This window comes from Bufo gargarizans, chromosome 2 (genome assembly GCF_014858855.1).
Source record: "Bufo gargarizans isolate SCDJY-AF-19 chromosome 2, ASM1485885v1, whole genome shotgun sequence".
NCBI classification, from domain to species: domain Eukaryota; kingdom Metazoa; phylum Chordata; class Amphibia; order Anura; family Bufonidae; genus Bufo; species Bufo gargarizans.
Window position 1 is genome coordinate 617,044,100 of NC_058081.1, and position 23,630 is coordinate 617,067,729.

The window sequence follows — 23,630 nt, forward strand, 5'->3', positions numbered from 1 at the left end:
GGACGTGTGAATGGACCCTTAGTTTACAGCATTTATTCCACACCTGCCTCAAACTTTTGCACAGTACTGCTTCTATATAATCTAACAGATCACACAATGGCTTTAATATCTATCTATCTATCATCAAACAGGTACACACTGACCTTAATATCTGTCTCTCTGCTTTTTTCCCATGTATCTCCATACACTATTCTGTGCTCACTACCTGCACTAGTCCCATATGTAAGTACCTGGAAGGAAGGAACTGGGTACCACTGATGGCTGCAGGCGTCTGGACTCTGCATTGTTTCCCACAAGTGGCTTTGTGACAGAAATTTCCTTCCTCCACACTTCAAGCTGCTGCTGGTTTTCCTAGAGATGCTGATGCTGCTCAAGCCCCCATCCCTGGCTGGCAAAGTTTAATGATCTGCTCTGACGTCACATTTGGGTTTAAGGAAGGGTATAAGAAGCAGAGGGATCCTCATACCCACTTCATTCCTGCATATTTCTTGCTCTCCAGTGCTCCGTATCCAGATCTCAAGATGATGTTCCTCGGCTCTGCAGGGACCATCCTTGTGCTGCTTGTGTGGGGGACCAGGGGTCTCTCTCAGCCATATGACAACCGAATGAGACTAGGTCACAACCAGGTCAGTGATGGAATAAGGTCACATCCATCATCACCCCACATTCCATGTACTCATCCAGGAGAGGGTTTAACTGAATTCAGTGCAATGAGTGCTCCTGTAACTTATAGGCTCCAGATAGCACACACCAGACTGAGTTGATGTCTGGGAATTCTTGCAAAGTTTGTAGCTATAGCTTGTTATGGGTGATCCCACAATGTCCCTAGACAGTGTCATGTATAAAAAATGTATAATGTTCAATGGTTATGTTTCTTGCTTGAAAATTTAAAAATCAAGTTCATTTGCTCACCGTGTGACATCTCACAAGTAGCAGGTCATACATTAGATCACTCGTCACATACTTGGGGCTGTATATTTGTGAAACCTTCTCTTACTCCAGAATGTAGTAAATTATAATATATATATTTATATATATATATATATATATATCTTATATTCCTAGTAACTTGATCACTGATACATCTTCAAGTTTTGGTCAGAACATGGAAAAATGTCTCAGACTGCAGTTATGGCTACACCTCAAGTAAATGCTCTAAAGGCTGGAGTAGGACATCTCCCATCCTCACCATGTCTTCTACACTAACTCCACTATCCATATCTTCATAGCTAATACCTCCATGGATGTCTCAGAAGAAGATCTGAGCTTTCTTGGGGTTCATAATTTTTTTTCCATCTTTGAATTTTTAACTATGGATCAAGAATGCAATAATGTTAATCCCTGTCGTGGTGTAGTTATAGGGGTGCAGAGGTAGCAGTTGCACCCAAAGACTCCTCTGCGACATAAGAAAACACTAGTGTTAGAAATGGCAGTTGGTAGGTGCAGGGTTGTCAACCATCCAGACATTTCTGGACAGTCTGAAAATGTGACAATTTTTTACGTGTCCGTTTTTTTAAAGTTTTTTTTTATAGGCTGGTGGTACTTGACTAGATTATTTTGGTGGTAATTATCATTTTACAGCTAAATGCTGGCATATTGAGCTATAGACATGTATTACTTATAATATTTATCATTCATTATGGTTTTCCAGTTTGTCCGTAGAAATTGTTGGCTGTCCGTGATTTTAGGATAAATTCTCCAGGAAAAAGATTCTCGTTGACAACCTTGGGTAGGTGGGAAGACCTTACAGATTTTATATTGAAACCAGGGGGCTTCAAGTTTTGCATCTGTATAAGTGCATCACAGAAAGTTGTAGATGTTTTTTGGGGGTTGGCGTTCTATAAAAGATTATTCCATCACTTTTGGTGGATGCCAAATTTATCCTCCTTATTATAAAATCTGCATAAAAACAATTCAGGCTGTATTATGACAGAGATAAACCCAGCCTTATACTTCACATCATAAATGGTTCCTGTCCGCAGTCCATACACATAATAGGGCGAATAGATGAGATAATTTCCAGATGATGAGATTTTTCCAGTTACATGAGGGATGCAGCTGTGACCAGTACATGATGGATGAACTGATTATGATAGAAACAAAGTGAAATAGATGATGGACACTAGAGGTGGACAATGTATAGTCATAGGCAAAGGTCTGTTCTTGGAAACACTACTGCATGCTCTGCTCGTATATGACTGTCTAGCAAGCAGAGTTGTTACCCCCATGAAATCTGCAGTGTTTTTTCTTCAACTTTCTCAGACCCCTGACTAGTAAATCTGCCTATTTTGACCTTATACAGCAACTGAGCATGTAAAAGTGCAGCAGATGCATCACAGCGATTGTCACTCAGCCTTTCTAGAAACGGCATATTCGCTTTTAAAGTTTGCATTACCAGAAGCTACTCTGTGAATTATTACATGCCTCCAGCATCCCTGAAATTAGGACTTTTCTCTATAAATCTACTATGGTGCTCATTCCTGGCCACATTCCTCAACCTGGGGAACCTAAGAAAGATCTCCCTTCCTACAGGCACCAAAACATTAGTATAAAAGGAAGGAGGAATCAGCTCAAGATTCACACTGCCCTTCTTCTGTACATGAGATGGAGAAGGGGGTGAACAAGTGCCAAACCAAGAATTTAGCAGGTGCCTGACATCTAGAAGGGAAACATATTGTGATTTTTGCTGCAGACCTCAATCTGCTTTGGTATAAGGTTGGTCCCTGGGCGTGACTTTTATTAGGCAAGTGGTCTCATGCTATTGCTTAGGGGTTGAGTATGAGCCCATTGCGGTACCATGTATCATGTACAGTACATCAATGGAAAAATACATTGATAGCAGAGAAGAACCAGAGTGTCCATCATAGTACTGTGTATATGACTTAGATGTTTTCTGAGTGCAAGAGATAATTCTAACTGATAATTGAGAATTCCAGTGGTGGTGGGGTGTTAAAGTTTGGTGGGCTATGAGTTTTAATTTTGATTTATTGGGTGGAGGGTCTTTCAGGTGTGTAAGCATAATTTCATGTATTTTTTTTTTAATTATTGGCAACTAAATGTCCCATTGGAATACTTAGTTGCCTCTAGATGTTCTTATTGGACTAGTTACAAGTGAAACTCGAAAAATTTGAATATCGTACAAAGTTCATTTATTTCAGTAATGCAACTTAAAAGATGAAACTAATATATGAGACTCATTACATGCAAAGCGAGATATTCCAAGCCTTTATTTGTTATAATTTGGATGATTATGGCTTACAGCTTATGAAAACCCAAGTCACAATTTTGAGGTACCCTTTGCTCAGGGGGTATGGATTCATTAGCTGACTACAGTGTGACACTTTGAGCCTAGAATATTGAACCTTTTCACAATATTCTAAATTTTAAGTTGCATTAATGCAACTCCTTTTAGGTTGCATTACTGAAATAAATAAACTTTTGCATGATATTCAATTTTTAAAGTTTTATCTGTATGTTGCTATCTAACCAACAGAAAAATGGAGCCTGAATATATTTCTCAGATTAGTCCAATGACATGAATGTCCAAATATTTCATAATACGTATATCCAATGGTATGGTCCAGTTGCCATTTTTTGTCAAATTGCAGTGCCACTAAATACTGTATGTCTACATTGCCATCTATTGACCATATGTATAAGTAGAATGGCATCCTATTATAATTACCAAAGAAAAATGTATAGAGTCACCTAGAGGCCTTACATGGTAATGCATCGTTAACACCTCCGCAAGTATACCTTTGCATTGCCACCTAGTGGGCATAATAAGCACCTTTAGCATCACCCAATATGGTTTTACATTGCCTCCTAGTGGGAAAAGATGGCTTGACACATGCAATGTTCTGCTAAATATCGCTAAGTAGTATTTTATCTGTAATATCACCAAATATGCAAAGCCATCTATTGGGCACCTGTAATATCCCTCCATTGCTCTCTAATGGCTACAACATGGAGTCCCTACCTCCCCTATGTCTATCCCTCTGGTGGTATATGAAGGCACAGTGATTAACACTGGGGTCATGGGTTATAATCTGAGCCAAGCTTTGTGGAGTCTGCATGTTCTCTCTGAATTTGCCTGATATCGTTACCCATCACTTTTATTACTATTATAAAGTGTTTTCTAATTGCAATGAGCCCCCTGATCACGTAGTAATGAACACAAGTTAATGCAGTGAGTCATTTGGCTTACTGCTATCAAACATCTCCATCTCTGGGGTGAAGAAGACAATTTGAGGTGGGGGCATTAACAGCTGGTAGACGATTAGCACATCTCTCAGTGGTGAGCCTGGCGTGCGACTAATTGCAGTTAATCTACACCAGAATGGCGTGTTTATATTGTGAAATTGAGGGCATTGTACAGGCGATCAGGGATGTTTGCTATTAATTGCGGCATAAAACATCCATATAATAAGATGTAGAGAAAGCATTTATATCCAGGGTACTATCATAATATAAGGGGGAAACGACTCAGGTATTTCCTGTTCAGGTTAAAGAAGCTTCATCATTATCTTAATGAAAAGGTCTACAACTTACGTGCTTCAGTTCCTCATCATTTTTACAATCTCTGTTTGCTGTCAGTGAATAGGTCCTTACTTAGTCCTGCTCTAGGCTGAGAAGTGGATAGAGTTGTATCCTCTCTAGGCAACGCTCTTGCACAAGTTTCTGGGGCAGTTTAATGATTGGGTCCAGGCTGTTCCTCTCACTGAGCATTAATAGACTGGATACGATTGCATTTACTTCTCAGCTGGGAGCCGGACATTTTATTGGAAGAAAATAAAATATAATAAAATAAAAGCGTGTCAGAAAGCAGCAGAAATTATTGGAAAATCACTTTAAAGGGGTTGTGTCATCTCCATTATTGGATTACATCCTGTAGAAAAACTCAAAATAAAGCACTTACCAAACTTTTTAAGAAGTGCCTCTACTTTTTCCAGTGCCTCCCACTTCCCCCTCTTTATTTACTGCCCATATCAGGGACTACGATCTGTGCTCGGAAGGCAAGATGATCTCTTTTCAGCCTAGTGGCCGGAAAGTGCATAATTACACGAGAGCTGTAGCTCCCGATCCAGCCAGTGCACTGCAGTGCCTCCAATCTAGTTGGGACAGCAGCAGGGCATGCTCCGTACCCCTGGAGAAGTTCACTGAGGTGATGCAGAGCAAGAGCAGCTGCTAAGCGCTGGAAAACTTTTCAGGACTTAAGGTCCCTTTAGATAGGATAATTTTGCAGGCGATTGTTAGGAAGGAAGTGGAGAAGACAGCTGGATTTACATGCAGAGATCTCCTCCACAGTATGGGGAGGAGCAATCACTAATGCCATGGCTTGTCCCAATACAGAATCATTGTTTTCCAGCAGCAGAGTGTTTAGATGGCACGATCTCCTGCCAGCAAATGACAATTTAGGTGCCTACGCAAACGATCCAATTACCCAACGTATGAGCATTTTGATTGTTCATCAGGTAATCTGCGGTACCTTTAAACTGCCAGATCGCTAATGAGTGTTCCTAAGAAAGCTCATTAGCGATCATCTGGTGGATTCTTATCTCATGTAAAGGGCCCTTTAGACAGTGCACAGTTATCTCTATATATAAATTCTGAGATAACAGTGTGCATTGGGAGTGCGCACATGCAGGGAAGTGGTGCCACTTGCCTGTCAATTAAACAAAAGGTAACCGCTTACACACTAGACAGGGAGAACTGTGATCTGGCACTGCTGAAGAGGAAAAGAGGGAGATGAGACAACCCCTTTAAGAATGCAGGAGATCTCTTATCATTGACAAAAAAAAATGTACACACCCAGATACAGGGGCGGACTGGGAACATAAAGTGGCCCTGGAAATAAACTGGAAGTGGCCCCATTTTGTATTTGGGTCCAAACTGACAGAAGGAGGGGCCAGCAATACCATATTGCAGCACATTATACCACCCCCGCAGTGCCAAATACCATAGTGCATCTCAATATACTGCCCCAGAAGCACAAAAATACATCCCTAAAGACTGTCAGTGTCATGGCAAGGCTTCCAGCTGGCATTTTTCAGCTGCTGGATAATGTTCGCCCACACTCACCAATGGTTGTACACTTCCTTCGATGCCCAGTCACCAAATTTGTCACCAACCAAGCTTTTATGGGACCAGCTGGGACACCATCTTCAGCAACCTAAGAGTACGAAGGATCTACAGGCCCAGCTGTAACATCTATGCACAAAAGCACCGCAGGATACCATACAGGAGCTGTATGCCTCCATGCCCAACCATATCTAATCTTGTATCCAGGCTAGAGGTGGCCCAACAAGGTCCTAGATTGTTCTTTCACTTTTACAGTTCTCCCAAATAAACTTATCGCTCTAATATTGTAATCACTTCTTTATATCATCATTACATTTATACATAGAAAGTTTTGCTTAATTCCAACATCTCCTTCTAGGTAAGTTATTTTTTTTGTAAGTGTGTTATTAGTTATTTATCCTCACTTATAAACATTACAAGGGAATTCCATGTTCCATTCTTCTGTGACACACCATTCAGGATGAGAAACTCAATAGTTTCCCATAAAAAAGGCTTGGACCCCCATGGCTTTAACATATTGAGGTTGTGTTGCAGTAACCAGATTTGCAATTTTCTTACCAGATTATATCTCTCTTTAAATCCATGTGTCATGCTCTGCTCTGTTTTAGGACTGTTCCTTTAAAGGGATTTATCAAGCTCCTGATATTGTTCTCCTATCCTCAGGATAGGTCATCCATATCTGATCAGTTAGCTGCCCAACACCCTATGACACCCTGATCAGTTGTTCCCTGCAGCCTCTGGTGCTGGAACTAAGTCTTGAATGGAGCAGGAAGCAGACAGCTCTGTTCTAGGTGTAGTGGCCGTGCTGGGTTACTGCAGCTCAGCTCCCATTCACTTTAATAGGAGCTGCAGTCGCTGCACTTAGAATGGAGCTGTCCTTCCTCTTCTATTCAAGAGCTAGTTCCAGCACTGGAGGCTTCAGGGAACAGATGATCGGTGGGGGAAGGGGGTGTTTTACCCTCCCCAATCAGATATTAATAAACTATCCTGATGTCAATATCAGGAGCTTGGAAAACCCATTTTAATGTTAGCTCTGAGGCGACACATAGGAGTAAACGGAGAAGCAGAACTGGCATCTTCCAGGATAGTACCATAACTGGTTCTTCACATTTTGGGGTCATCTAATGCTGTATTTACATTTGGTGACTGCTGATTTCTAGTGTCTTCTTCCAGAATCAATGCCACCACGTTCCATGGGAAGTATCTGATATTGTAGTTCAGTCCCATTCATATCTGCTGCAATTCCAGACAAAGCCTATAGACACAAGTGGCACTGTTCCTGTAAGAAAGAATGTTCTTCTACTCTCATATAAACCCATTAAATATACATTTCATTTGTCTCCTGTCCTAGGACCTGGGTAAAATCCAGGAAGATCTCCTCCTGAAGCTGCTCTCTGGATGGACAGACAGCACAGAGAGTAATTCACTAGAGATGGAAAGAGCAGCTCCTGACAACCTCGACACAAAGCTGATCCCCTCTGTGAAGTTTCCTCAACGTGAGCGGAAAGCACCATGCAAAAACTTCTACTGGAAAACATTCACCATCTGCTAGTAACCGGCTAAAAAAATGAACCTGTTTTTTAATTTATAAATTGCGTGAGCGAAACAGTACTGTACATAACATAACATTGTCTCTATGTGGCCTCAGATTGTGGATTTCCATATTAAACTAAAAGAGATGTCCAGCAATAAGAGATTGTGTTGTGAATTTTTCAAGGTTTAAAAAAAAAAAATCAGGATGTTCAGAGTTAGGCTAGTTTCACACTGGCACTTAGTATCCGACAGGCTGTTTTGGGCAGGGAACAGCTTGCCAGATCTCTCTGCATTCCGGCATTGTAACGCTGAAAAAGACATCCATCTAGTTCAGCTTGTTATCCTGCAAAGTTGATACAGATGAAGGCAAAAAAAAAACAAGAGGTAGGAGTCAATGTTCCCTATTTTAGGGGGGAAAATTCCCTTCCCGACTCTAATCAGGCAATCAGAATATTTCCTTGGATCAATGAACCTGCTCCAGAAATCTTATAACTTTTTTTTAAAATTTTTTATTGAACAATAATTTTTCCACACAAAATGACGTAAAAAAAAATTATATATAATTTTCCATTTCTTAAGCCCCCTCCAGATTCCCTTCCAAACTCCAACCCCCCTTTGCGATGCATCTCCCAGTAAGAAGGTTGAGGCAGGAAAAGGAAAAAAAATATGTTAAAATTCAATTCTCCCCACATCTTTAACCATTTATCCTCTGAGTTTCTTTGTTTAAATAAAATACTTTCATACCTTTTTAATCCTGTTAACAAGATTCAACCATGTATTCAAACTTGAAGTATTAACTAAAAACCAGGTCCGAGCAATCAGAAGCCTTGCTAAAAACATTATTTTAACCAAGAGGGACCGTTTATACTTATGACACCCCACCTTAGTGAGATCACTCGGGATCCAAGACTCTACCATGAATGGGATAAACACTTTCCGTTTTTGGGTAACATAATTATGTATTGCCTCCCAGTATTCTTTAAGTTGTGCACAAGTCTAAAACGTGTAGATAATCAGCCTCTAAAGAATCACAGCGTGGACAATTGGAGGTGTTTCTAAGACCCCCTTTTTTAAACCATAAAGGTGTGACATAGATTCTGTGTAAAATATTAAATTGAACCAATGTGTGGTTAAAATTGTAGAAAACTAGTCCTACATTCACCAATATATTATCCCACTCCTCCAATCGAACCCTTGGGCATTCCAATCTCCAGGCCTTTTGCCCAGAAGAGTGTACATTAGTAAAACATGCTTTAAGTAAATATTTATAAAATTGAGAAATGTTAACTCTCTGTGCTGGCTGTACTATTAATTCATGCAAAAAAGCGGAAGTGTCTATATAGAATAGATATTTATCTTTTATGCTAGAAAGTCCCGAACGTAGCTGAAAATACCGAATCCAAGATATATTAGATGTATTTTCCCTTTGTGCTAACTCTGAGAAAGAAAGAATATGCCCATTCCCAACAACCTGTGCAAGATAACAAATAGTATTCTTTTTCCAATAGTAATCCACAGCCAGTACATCTAAGGCCTGTAAATAATAATTGTGCCTTTATTTCGAACCAGTTTCTAATAATATTACAGGACTTGGTGAATAGCTTCACAGCAGCTCTATATTCCTGTTGGAGCCCAATTAATTGACCGGACTCCAGTAGAGCAAAGATATTATCATATGGAGAGTTCTTAACCAAAATTTTGCAAAGTGGGCTTTTCTCCCATTTGTAATACAACCATAACTGTGATGCTATAAAATAACCCTTGAAACAGGGAAGATTTATTCCCCCTATTTCACCGGCTTATAAAAATACTCCAGGTTGAGCCTTACTTGCTTTCTCCCCCATAGTAAATAATTAATAGTTCTATCGATCAACTTAAAGAATTTATCTTCAATTCATACTAGAGAGTTTCTGAGAATATAGAGTAATTAAGGCAGAATCACCATCTTCACCAAGGATATTCTATCAGCTCTAGATAACGGGAGACAAAGCCATGTCTTTATTTTAGATCTCAGTCTAGTTATTATTGGGGTCAGATTGAGCTGTAGAAAATCTTCAGTCTTAGGCCTCATGCACACAACCGTATTTTTTCACGGTCCGCAAAAACGGGGTCCGTAGGTCCGTGATCCGTGACCGTTTTTTCGTCCGTGGGTCTTCCTTGATTTTTGGAGGATCCACAGACATGAAAAAAAAGTCGTTTTGGTGTCCGCCTGGCCGTGCGGAGCCAAACGGATCCGTCCTGAATTACAATGCAAGTCAATGGGGACGGATCCGTTTGACGTTGACACAATATGGTGCAATTGCAAACGGATCCGTCCCCCATTGACTTTTAATGTAAAGTCAGGAGTCCCTTTTATACCATCGGATCACAGTTTTTTTCTCCAATCCGAAGGTATATTTTAACTTGAAGCGTCCCCATCACCATGGGAACGCCTCTATGTTAGAATATACTGTCTGATATGAGTTAGATCGTGAAACTCAGATCCGACAGTATATTCTAACACAGAGGCGTTCCCATGGTGATGGGGACGCTTCAGGTTAGAATATACTAAAAAACTGTGTACATGACTGCCCCCTGCTGCCCGGCAGGTGCTGCCAGGCAGCAGGTGGCAGACCTCCCCCCCTGTTTTTAACTTATTGGTGGCCAGTGCGGCCGGCCCCCCCTCCCCCCTGTAGTTAACTCATTGGTGGCCAGTGGGCCCCCCTCCCTCCCCTGTAGTTAACTCATTGGTAGCCAGTGGGGCCCCCCCTCCCTCCCCTGTAGTTAACTCGTTGGTGGCCAGCCCCCACACTCCCTCCCCTGTAGTTAACTCATTGGTGGCCAGTGGGCCCCCCCTCCCTCCCCTGTAGTTAACTCATTGGTAGCCAGTGGGCCCCCCCCCTCCCCTGTAGTTAACTCATTGGTGGCCAGTGGGCCCTCTCCTCTCCCTCCTAATTAAAATCTCCCCCCCTATCATTGGTGGCAGTGGAGCGTACCGATCGGAGTCCCAGTTTAATCGCTACTGCAGTCCCGGTTGCCATGGTTACTTAGCAATTTGTAGAAGCATCATACTTACCTGCGAGCTGCGATGTCTGTGTCCGGCCGGGAGCTCCTCCTACTGGTAAGTGACAGATCATTAGGCAATGCACCGCACAGACCTGTCACTTACCAGTAGGAGGAGCTCCCGGCCGGACACAAACATTGCAGCTCTCAGGTAAGTATGATGCTTCTACAAATTGCTAAGTAATCATGGCAACCGGGACTGCAGTAGCGTCCCGGTTGCCATGGTTACCGATTGGAGCCCCAGCGATTAAACTGGGACTCCGATCGGTACTCTCCACTGCCACCAATGATAGGGGGGGAGATTTTAATTAGGAGGGGGAGGGAGGGGAGAGGGCCCACTGGCCACCAATGAGTTAACTACAGGGGAGGGAGGGGGGGCCCACTGGCCACCAATGAGTTAACTACAGGGGAGGGAGGGGGGGCCCACTGGCCACCAATGAGTTAACTACAGGGGAGGGAGGGGGGGGCTGGCCACCAACGAGTTAACTACAGGGGAGGGAGGGGGGGGGGCCCACTGGCTACCAACGAGTTAACTACAGGGGAGGGAGGGGGGGCTGGCTACCAACGAGTTAACTACAGGGGAGGGAGGGGGGGGGCGGCCGCACTGGCCACCAATGTGTTAACTACAGGGGGGGGGAGGGGGGGTCTGCCCCCTGCTGCCAGGGTCTGCCCCCTGCTGCCTGGCAGCACCTGCCAGGCAGCAGGGGGCAGTCATGTACACAGTTCTTTTAGTATATTCTAACCTAAAGCATCCCCATCACTATGGGAACGCCTCTGTGTTAGAATATACTGTCGGATCTGAGTTTCACGATCTAACTCATATCAGACAGTATATTCTAACATAGAGGCGTTCCCATGGTGATGGGGACGCTTCAAGTTAAAATATACCTTCGGATTGGGGAAAAAAACTTCGGATCCGTCTGTATGAAAGTTAACAGATGTTAAGCTCTTTTCAAGGATTCTCACTAACAGGCTGTCCAAAGTTATCTCATCTATTATACACCCCAGACCAAAATGGATTTATTCCTAATAAGGGTACTCATTATAACTTGCATTGTTTGTTTGCTAATATTTAGTCCACCTGGGGGGTTTCTCGCTCCATCCTGTCTTTGGATTCCTCTAAGGCCTTTGACAGGGTGGAGTGGAGATTTCTCTGGAGAGTATTAGAGAAGATGGGATTTGGTACTAAGTTCATCAATATGGTGAAGCTTTTGTATAAATCCCTTAAGGTCAGGCTGAATATTAATAAGATGCTAACAAGGAGTTTTTCTCTAGCGAGAGGCACAAGTCAAAGGTGCCCACTCTCCCCATTGTTATTTGACATTTATATCGAGCCTCTTGCTATTAAGATTAGGCAGGACTCTGGGATTGAAGGGCTATGTTTTCCATAAAGAAAAACAAACCTCCTCTGTTTGTCGATGAAGGAGGCCCGGGAGACAAAGTCAATTCCTTTATGAATTAATAGAGTAACAACTCTTGAATAACTAGTATAAGTGGAGTGATAAGTCTGCGCGGCCCAACCCCACTGAGTCGAGGAGTCTCTCCTTCAGTAAAATGGGTCTCAACTAAACCGACAATCGCAGCAAGATGTCTCTGGACTCGATCACAAACTGCCTGTTTCTTTAATTTATTACCAAGACCTTAAGATTCTAACTGACATCAATCAAAAACAAAAAATTAACAAATCCTCTCTCTTCCCCCCACAACCTGGGAGATGCATCGCAACCCACCCCAAAAATAAAAACCCAGAAAATCCACCTATCTACCCATCCCACCCCACCCCACCCCCCATCTCCCAAGTCCACTTGATCCGCCACAATCTGCAACAGATCTCTCATCTATGACCATCCCTCCCCCCCTCACTACTACTCCACCCCTCTTTTTATATCAAACAAGAAAAGGAACAGTACAACTTAATCAGATATTTTTCCGATCAAGCCAGTCCATAGCAAGAACCGAGGTATCAAAAAAGTGAGTTCCATCCTCAAAGATGATCTGCAGTTTAGCTGGATAAGCAAATTAATACTTGATTTCCCTTTCTTGTAAACGTTTTTTAATCGCAGTAAAGGAACGTCTCCTTTCTTGGACCTCTTTAGAAAAGTCCAGGAAAAAAGCCAGTCTATTCCCATTATATACAATAGTAGGACACTCTCTTGCCATTCTTAATACCATATCTCTGTCCCGTGAGGCCAGTATCTTAACCAGAAGTGTCTGTGGCTGCCGCCCAGGATCTACCTCCGGGAACCCAGTGTGCCCTTTCTACCAGTAACATTGGGGAAAAATATTATTTTCCAAACTTCTCCAAGATCAACATCTGTAAGAATTGAGTGGGGTTTTCTTCTTCAGCACCCTCGGGTAACCTCAATAATCTCACATTGCATCTCCTTGACCTGTTCTTCAGGTCCACCACTTTTTTTCTAAGCATATTCAGATACGTCCTTAAGGTAGAGATCTCAGTTTTGGATGTTTTAAATTCATTCTGTAGATCCCCCCCCAGAGAGTTCTCCACAATGTTGACTCTGTCTCGGATCTTGGATACATCCTCCCTTATCAGGACTACATCAGTCTGAATTGATCCTAGCTGGATTGAGATTTCTTATATTAATTCTGCATTTTGTTTAACTGCCAACAATATTTATTTTAGCAGGAAAGACTCCGCCTTAGATAATTCTCCTTCCTGCACCCTCTCCATCCTGTGAGATTGGCGGAGTTCTTTCATAATTACCTCCTCCGCAGAGTTATTATTTCGTTTAGAACTAGTATCCTGCAGCCCCTTTTGTCCTGCTCTCGTAGTAATCTTTGGAGACTTCAAAAACTGGTCTATTTTTACCGCTTCAATAGATTTAGGGGCGCCTATTTTGCTTAGGGATCACAAAACTGTGAGAGAGAGAGGGCAAAAGGAATTCATGGGGAAAAAACAAACAGGACCAAAGAAATCCACAGCCGCAGTGGATACACAGTCATATAAATGGGCTCCTTATGTAGTCTATTAGTTGGTTATAAGTTCATACAAGGCCAAAGGGCAGTGGATACACAGTCACATAAATAAGCTCCTTATATGTTAGTCTATTAGTTGGTTATACGTTCGTACACCACAGGTCCATAACGGAAAGATCTCACCAGTACTCTATGTGTATCGAATGAAATTTGCAGGACATACGGGCTCCGGGTAGGTAGCGGAGAAAGCAACGGAGGAAAGCCAGCAGGTGTGTCCACGTGGGCAGCAGGTGGGACCTAAGGAGTTGCAGTTGCAGCGCAGTCACATCAGTCGCGAGCGATGTTGAGCTCAGCAAGATATGTGTCACTCAGAGAAGGCTCCCATATTCGGTAAGGCAACACCACAGAAAGTGAGAGATCAAGACCGGAGTGGGAGGCTCTAGGGAGCGGAAGCAACTCCCATCGCCCGGCAGCAAACAGAGCAGGAGACCCAGGGGGAGAGGAGGAGGGCGTGACACAGCTACATCACATCATCACGTCTTACTTGAGAAATCTTATAACTATAACCTGTAATATTATTACACCCAGAAATACATCTAGGCCCCTCTTGTACTCTTTTAGTTTTCTTTTAATTGGATATCCCCTTTAAGTGCAATGTAGAACTTTATATACATGCAGTTGCAGCAGGCTCTAGTGCAATTCTTCTCTTGCACCAGCAAGGATATGGAAGCAGGTTGGTTGGTGGTAATTCAGCACTTAGATGATGCTGACCTAGTGGTTGTTTGGTGATGGGTGGCTTGGCTGTATTCCCTCACCTCAAAGCAGTGTCTGTAGATGCAGACATAGTAGGTCACTCTGCTATCTGGAACTTCAAGGCTTCACTTGAGGTCAATTTGGAGTAGTAGATTAGGTAACAGGAGCAGGAGCACTGCAGCTTGCTTCCTCTCCACTCTGAGGTTTCTCAGGAACTCCCACTCTTGGCAGGGAGCAGAACCAGACCACTCCTACTAAGAGGGGAGGAACAGGCTGTTAAACCCTGTTTCTTGTCAAGCTTTGCCAATCGTTCACTACTGGTAACTACAGCCAGAAGCAACTTGATACATAACAATACAATATATAATAAAAGCAGGTCTGGGGAAGTACAGCTGCAAAAAAACATATGTATCATAAAAGCTGTGATTTCAAATTTCCTGCACTTCCTCTGGGTCATCTCATTGAAGAACACAGAATTCAACCTCTCTCCAGTCTGAAGTGGCTGATAACAGGAAACAATACATTACATTTAACTGGACAGCAAAAAAAGATAAAAACCATCCCCCCCAGGTTCCCATATGTTTAATGTCCTCTGTGTGGACATTATATATAATGCCCACTTTGTATTAGTATACTGTATATAATGGCCCCTCTGTATTATTAGTATATATAATGGCCCCTCTGTATTATTAGTATATATAATGGCCCCTCTGTATTATTAGTATATATAATGCCCCCTCTGTATTATTAGTATATATAATGCCCCCTCTGTATTATTAGTATATATAATGGCCCCTCTGTGTTATTAGTATATATAATGGACCCTCATTATTATTAGTATATATAATGGCTCCTCTGTATTATTAGTATATATAATGGACCCTCATTATTATTAGTATATATAATGGCCCCTCTGTATTATTAGTATATATAATGGCCCCTCTGTGTTATTAGTATATATAATGGACCCTCATTATTATTAGTATATATAATGGCTCCTCTGTATTATTAGTATATATAATGGCTCCTCTGTATTATCACTATATATAATGGACCCTCATTATTATTAGTATATATAATGGACCCTCATTATTATTAGTATATATAATGGCTCCTCTGTATTATTAGTATATATAATGGCTCCTCTGTATTATCACTATATATAATGGGCTCTTTGTGTTACTAATATATATAATGGCCCCCTCTGTATTATTAGTATGTATAATGGCCCCCTCTGTATTATTAGTATATATAATGACCCCCTCTGTATTATTAGTATGTATAATGGCCCCCTCTGTATTATTAGTATGTATAATGGCCCCCTCTGTATTATTAGTATGTATAATGGCCCCCTCTGTATTATTAGTATATATAATGGCCCCCTCTGTATTATTAGTATGTATAATGGCCCCCTCTGTATTATTAGTATGTATAATGGCCCCCTCTGTATTATTAGTATGTATAATGGCCCCATGTATTATTAGTATGTATAATGGCCCCATGTATTATTAGTATATATAATGCCCCCCTCTGTATTATTAGTATATACAATGGCACCTCTGTATTATTAGTATATATAATGGCCCCCTCTGTATTATTAGTATATATAATGGCCCCTCTGTGTTATTAGTATATATAATGCACTCTTTGTGTTACTAATATATGTAATGCCCCCCTCTGTATTATTAGTATATATAATGGCCCCTCTGTGTTATTAGTATATATAATGCACTCTTTGTGTTACTAATATATGTAATGCCCCCCTCTGTATTATTAGAATATATAGTGACCCCCTCTGTATTATTAATATATATAATGGCCCCTCTGTATTATTAGTATATACAATGGCACCTCTGTATTATTAGTATATATAATGGCCCCCTCTGTATTATTAGTATATATAATGCCCCCCTCTGTATTATTAGTATATATAATGGCCCCTCTGTATTATCAGTATATATAATGGACCCTCATTATTATTAGTATATATAATGGCCCCCTCTGTATTATTAGTATATATAATGGCTCCTCTGTATTATCACTATATATAATGGCCTCTTTGTGTTACTTATATATGTAATGGCCCCCTCTGTATTATTAGTATATATAATGGCCCCATGTATTATTAGTACCGTATTTTTCGCCGTATAAGACGCACTTTTTCTTCCCCCAAAATGGGGGAGAAATGCCCCTGCGTCTTATACGGCGAATGCAGTCAGTTTTACATCGCTGGCAGCGATGTAAAGCGAGCGAGGACTCGGGGAGGGACTGGGAGGAGGAGCTGGGGCCGGCAATAGCGGCGGGGCGGTGCAGTCACTGTACTAAAGGCCCGCCCCGCCGCTCCGGTGTACTAATAAAATATGTCATATTCAATTAATGGTTATTAAATATGCCCCTTTATGCCTAATAGTACCTTAAATCCTAAGCGCATCCGTACAATGCAGGCCGGGCGGGCGGCAGCGTAACTCCCTGATGTCACGTGCCTGCGCCGCCTACTTTATGAATGAAGCAGGCGGCGCAGGCAAGTGACGTCAGTGAGTGACGCGCCGGCCGCCCGGCCTGCCTGCCGGCATTGTACTGATGCGGTTAGGATTTAAGGTACTATTAGGAATAAAGAGGCATATTTAATAACTATTAATTGAATAAGACATATTATATTAGTATACTGGAGCGGCGGGGGATCTGTGGATGGCACAGTTATGGGCTGGGAGGGTCTGTGGATGACACATGTATAACAGTGCCATCCACAGATCCCCCCCCCCTGTAACAGTGCCAGCCACAGATCCCCCTGTAACAGTGAAAGCCACAGATCCCCCCATAACAGTGTCTGTCATCCACAGTTCCCCCATAACAGTGTCCGTCATCCACAGTTCCCCTCATAAGTGTCCGTCATCCACAGATCCCCCCATAACAGTGTCCGTCATCCACAGATCCCCCCATAACAGTGTCCGTCATCTACAGATCCCCCCATAACAGTGTCCGTCATCCACAGATCCCCCCATAACAGTGTCCGTCATCCACAGATCCCCCCATAACAGTGTCCGTCATCCACAGATCCCCAGTAATAGTGCCATCCACAGACCACCTAGTTCCAAACCCACCAAACCCACAGCACACCTTTTGGTTAAAAATATTTTTTTTCTTATTTTCCTCCCCAAAAACCTAGGTGCGTCTTATACGGCGAAAAATACGGTATATATAATGGCCCCTCTAAGTTATTAGTATATATAGTGCACTCTTTGTGTTACTAATATATGTAATGGCCCCCTCTGTATTGTTAGAATATATAATGACCCTCTCTGTATTATTAATATATATAATGGCCCCTCTATATTATTAGTATATACAATGGCACCTCTGTATTATTAGTATATATAATGACCCCCTCTGTATTAGAAGTATATATAATGGCCCCTCTGTGTTATTAGTATATATAATGCACTCTTTGTGTTACTAATATATGTAATGACCCCCTCTGTATTATTAGAATATATAATGACCCTCTCTGTATTATTAATATATATAATGGCCCCTCTATATTATTAGTATATACAATGGCACATCTGTATTATTAGTATGTATAATGGCCCCTCTGTATTATTAGTATATATAATGGCCCCTCTGTATTATTAGTATATATAATGACCCCCTCTGTATTATTAGTATGTATAATGGCCCCCTCTGTATTATTAGTATATATAATGACCCCCTCTGTATTATTAGTATATATAATGGCCCCTCTGTGTTAGAATTATATATAATGTATCCCTCTGCATTATTAGCATAAATAATGGCCCCCTCTGTATTATTAAAATATATATAAGGCCCCTCTATTTTATTAGTATATACAATGGCACCTCTGTATTATTAGTATATATAATGGCCCCCTCTGTATTATTAGTATATATAATGGCCCCCTCTCTATATATAGTAATGCTCATCCACCCCCAGAGTGTCCCCAGTACTGCCGCCCTTAGCGTACATACATAAAATAAATAAAAAATCACCTCTCTTCCACTCTCCATCACCACTTGTTCCAGAGTCCTCAAGCAGGCGGTCACAAACACATCAGTATACCCTCCTGAACCTCGTCATCATGTCATCTCATGAGGCCCGTCACAGAAGGTCATGGTGATGTAATCGCAATCTCCTGTGCCATTCTACTGCCTCATAGGCTTCAGGCCTAGTGGCCTGAGACCTATTAAGAAGAACAGAGGGGATGGGAGCCATAGGCTCCCGTGGCCCTCATTGAACTGCCTGCTGCCTTGTGCCCCCTGTAATTTGGCCCCTGGGGCAACCCAGTACTCTCTGCTCTGCACTGATGAGGGGCAATCACCCCGAAACAGCTGTCTGCAGATGAGGTGCTGGCTTTTTTAATATCCGAGTCATGTCTCCAGGCCTATTTAAAGGGTTGAACATTGACTTAAAGGATAGCCGCCTTACATCTGGTGGCATAAGAGGCAGAGCTTGTTAAGAGCTCATTTGCATCCCTTTCTTCTTAAAAGAATATGAGTCAAAGATTCTCTCTTTTCACAAATTTGTAATTGATGCTAAGAAGAAAAATGGAATTGAAATAGGCCAGATTGGGAATATAGATGAAGTCCAATTAACCTTCAATGTTCCATCAAACAGGACTTTTGGTCTGAAAGGTATCAAATCCAAAACAGTGAAAATCTAAGAACACGAGAAAACACATTACACGGTTTTATTGTCCTGCTGCTCAAATGGCACCAAACTGACACCAATGTTAATTGGTTAAGGCCTCTTTCACACTTGCGTTGTCCGGATCCGGCGTGTACTCCACTTGCCGGAATTACACGCTGGATCCGGAAAAACGCAAGTGAACTGAAAGCATTTGAAGACGGATCCGTCTTCAAAATGCGTTCAGTGTTACTATGGCAGCCAGGACGCTATTAAAGTCCTGGTTGCCATAGTAGTAGTGGGGAGCGGGGGAGCGGTATACTTACAGTCCGTGCGGCTCTCGGGGCGCTCCAGAGTGAAGTCAGAGCGCCCCATGCACATGGATGACGTGCCATGCGATCACGTCATCCATGCGCTTGGGGTGCCCTGACGTCACTCTGAAGCGCCCCGAGAGCCGCACGGATGGTAAGTATACTGCTCCCCCGCTCCCCACTACACTTTACCATGGCTGCCAGGACTTTAGCGTCCCGGCGGCCATGGTAACCATTCAGAAAAAGCTAAAGGTCGGATCCGGCAATGCGCCGAAATGACGTTTAGCTTAAGGCCGGATCCGGATCAATGCCTTTCAATGGGCATTAATTCCGGACCTGGCCTTGCGGCAAGTGTTCAGGATTTTTGGCCGGAGCAAAAAGCGCAGCATGCTGCAGTATTTTCTCCGGCCAAAAAACATTTCCGGTCCTGTACTGAAGACATCCTGATGCATCCTGACTAGGGATGAGCGAACTCGAACTGTATAGTTCGGGTTCGTACCGAATTTTGGGGTGTCCGTGACACGGACCCGAACCCAGACATTTTCGTAAAAGTCCGGGTTCGGGTTCGGTGTTCGTCTCTTTCTTCGCGCTTTTGTGACGCTTTCTTGGCGCTTTTTGAAAGGCTGCTAAGCAGCCAATCAACAAGCGTCATACTACTTGCCCCAAGAGGCCATCACAGCCATGCCTACTATTGGCATGGCTGTGATTGGCCAGAGCACCATGTGACCCAGCCTCTATTTAAGCTGGAGTCACATAGCGCCGCCAGTCACTCTGCTCTGATTAGCGTAGGGAGAGGTTGCGGCTGCGACAGTAGGGCGAGATTAGGCAGATTAACTCCTCCAAAGGACTTGATTAACTGATCGATCTGCAGCTGTGGATCATTGAGCTGCTGATCCTCAATTGCTCACTGTTTTTAGGCTGCCCAGACCGTTTGTCAGTCACATTTTTCTGGGGTGATCGGCGGCCATTTTGTGTCTTGTGGTGCGCCAGCACAAGCTGCGACCAAGTGCATTTAACCCTCAATGGTGTGGTTGTTTTTTGGCTAAAGCCTACATCAGGGTGAAGCTGTCACACCAAGTGCATTTAACCCTCAGTAGTGTGGTTGGTCAAGCTATCACACCAAGTGCATTTAACCAGCAATAGTCTGTTCATTTTTTGGCCATATACTAAATCAGGGGCAAGCTGCGCCCGTCACCAAGTGCATTTAACCCTCAGTAGTGTGGTTGGTCAAGCTGTGACACCAAGTGCATTTAACCAGCAATAGTCTGTTCATTTTTTGGCCATATACTACATCAGGGGCAAGCTGCGCCCATCACCAAGTGCATTTAACCAGCAATAGTGTGGTTATTTTTTGGCCATATCCCAGTCTAATTCTGTCACTAAATCCATACCGGTCACCCAGCGCCTAAATACTAGGCCTCAAATTTATATCCCGCTAAATCTCTCGTTACCGCTGTCCTGTTGTGGCTGGGAAAGTTATTTAGTGTCCGTCAAAGCACATTTTTTGTTCTGGGTTGAAATACAATTCCCAATTTAGCAATTTAAAAATTTAGTGGTTTCTGCTGTATCAGAGCTATTTGAAATCTATCCCTAAAAGGGTATATAATATTCAAGGTGCACATAGGGTCATTCAGAATAACTTCACACACCCGCTACTGTGCATTTCCAAGTCTAATTCTGTCACTAAACCCATACCTGTCACCCAGCGCCTAAATACTAGGCCTCAAATTTATATCCAGCTAAATCTGTCCTTAGTGCTGTAGCTGGGCGAGTTATTTAGTGTCCGTTCAAGCACATTTCTTGTTCTGGGTTGAAATACAATTCCCAATTTAGCAATTTCATAATTTAGTGGTTTCTGCTATATCAGAGCTATTTGAAATCTATCCCTAAAAGGGTATATAATATTCAAGGTGCACATTGGGTCATTCAGAATAACTTCACACACACCCGCTACTGTGTATTTCCAAGTCTAATTCTGTCACTAAACCCATACCTGTCACCCAGCGCCTAAATACTAGGCCTCAAATTTATATCCTGCTAAATCTCTCGTTAGTGCTGTAGCTGGGCGAGTTATTTAGTGTCCGTTCAAGCACATTTCTTGTTCTGGGTTGAAATACAATTCCCAATTTAGCAATTTCATAATTTAGTGGTTTCTGCTATATCAGAGCTATTTGAAATCTATCCCTAAAAGGGTAGATCATATTGAAGGTGCACATAGGGACATTCAGAATAACTTCACACACCCGCTACTGTGCATTTCCAAGTCTAATTCTGTCACTAAACCCATACCTGTCACCCAGCGCCTAAATACTAGGCCTCAAATTTATATCCAGCTAAATCTGTCCTTAGTGCTGTAGCTGGGCGAGTTATTTAGTGTCCGTTCAAGCACATTTCTTGTTCTGGGTTGAAATACAATTCCCAATTTAGCAATTTCATAATTTAGTGGTTTCTGCTATATCAGAGCTATTTGAAATCTATCCCTAAAAGGGTATATAATATTCAAGGTGCACATTGGGTCATTCAGAATAACTTCACACACACCCGCTACTGTGTATTTCCAAGTCTAATTCTGTCACTAAACCCATACCTGTCACCCAGCGCCTAAATACTAGGCCTCAAATTTATATCCTGCTAAATCTCTCGTTAGTGCTGTAGCTGGGCGAGTTATTTAGTGTCCGTTCAAGCACATTTCTTGTTCTGGGTTGAAATACAATTCCCAATTTAGCAATTTCATAATTTAGTGGTTTCTGCTATATCAGAGCTATTTGAAATCTATCCCTAAAAGGGTATATAATATTCAAGGTGCACATTGGGTCATTCAGAATAACTTCACACACACCCGCTACTGTGTATTTCCAAGTCTAATTCTGTCACTAAACCCATACCTGTCACCCAGCGCCTAAATACTAGGCCTCAAATTTATATCCTGCTAAATCTCTCGTTAACGCTGTCCTGTTGTGGCTGGGAAAGTTATTTAGTGTCCGTCAAAGCACATTTTTTGTTCTGGGTTGAAATACAATTCCCAATTTAGCAATTTCATAATTTAGTGGTTTCTGCTATATCAGAGCTATTTGAAATCTATCCCTAAAAGGGTATATAATATTCAAGGTGCACATTGGGTCATTCAGAATAACTTCACACACACCCGCTACTGTGTATTTCTAAGTCTAATTCTGTCACTAAACCCATACCTGTCACCCAGCGCCTAAATACTAGGCCTCAAATTTATATCCTGCTAAATCTCTCGTTAGTGCTGTAGCTGGGCGAGTTATTTAGTGTCCGTTCAAGCACATTTCTTGTTCTGGGTTGAAATACAATTCCCAATTTAGCAATTTCATAATTTAGTGGTTTCTGCTATATCAGAGCTATTTGAAATCTATCCCTAAAAGGGTATATAATATTCAAGGTGCACATTGGGTCATTCAGAATAACTTCACACACACCCGCTACTGTGTATTTCCAAGTCTAATTCTGTCACTAAACCCATACCTGTCACCCAGCGCCTAAATACTAGGCCTCAAATTTATATCCTGCTAAATCTCTCGTTAACGCTGTCCTGTTGTGGCTGGGAAAGTTATTTAGTGTCCGTCAAAGCACATTTTTTGTTCTGGGTTGAAATACAATTCCCAATTTAGCAATTTCATAATTTAGTGGTTTCTGCTATATCAGAGCTATTTGAAATCTATCCCTAAAAGGGTATATAATATTCAAGGTGCACATTGGGTCATTCAGAATAACTTCACACACACCCGCTACTGTGTATTTCTAAGTCTAATTCTGTCACTAAACCCATACCTGTCACCCAGCGCCTAAATACTAGGCCTCAAATTTATATCCTGCTAAATCTCTCGTTAGTGCTGTAGCTGGGCGAGTTATTTAGTGTCCGTTCAAGCACATTTCTTGTTCTGGGTTGAAATACAATTCCCAATTTAGCAATTTCATAATTTAGTGGTTTCTGCTATATCAGAGCTATTTGAAATCTATCCCTAAAAGGGTATATAATATTCAAGGTGCACATTGGGTCATTCAGAATAACTTCACACACACCCGCTACTGTGTATTTCCAAGTCTAATTCTGTCACTAAACCCATACCTGTCACCCAGCGCCTAAATACTAGGCCTCAAATTTATATCCTGCTAAATCTCTCGTTAGTGCTGTAGCTGGGCGAGTTATTTAGTGTCCGTTCAAGCACATTTCTTGTTCTGGGTTGAAATACAATTCCCAATTTAGCAATTTCATAATTTAGTGGTTTCTGCTATATCAGAGCTATTTGAAATCTATCCCTAAAAGGGTATATAATATTCAAGGTGCACATTGGGTCATTCAGAATA

The 23,630-nt window shown here is 42.0% G+C and overlaps 1 protein-coding gene across 1 annotated transcript; it reads left to right on the forward strand.

Annotated features, from left to right (window-relative positions):
• Window positions 1–521: 521 nt before the first annotated feature.
• LOC122926204 (somatostatin-2-like) lies at window positions 522–7,759 on the forward strand. Its single transcript, XM_044277585.1, has 2 exons — window positions 522–626; window positions 7,433–7,759. Exons 1-2 carry the CDS (start codon window positions 522–524, stop codon window positions 7,631–7,633), a joined length of 306 nt encoding a protein of 101 aa, XP_044133520.1. The 3' UTR covers window positions 7,634–7,759.
• Window positions 7,760–23,630: the final 15,871 nt, after the last annotated feature.

Excerpts from the sequence above, each read along its gene's own strand:
- LOC122926204 (XM_044277585.1), top strand. The coding sequence starts at position 522 with ATGATGTTCCTCGGCTCTGCAGGGACCATCCTTGTGCTGCTTGTGTGG. Across the intron at positions 627-7,432 it reads TGAGACTAGGTCACAACCAG|GACCTGGGTAAAATCCAGGA; the intron begins GTCAGTGATGGA and ends CTCCTGTCCTAG.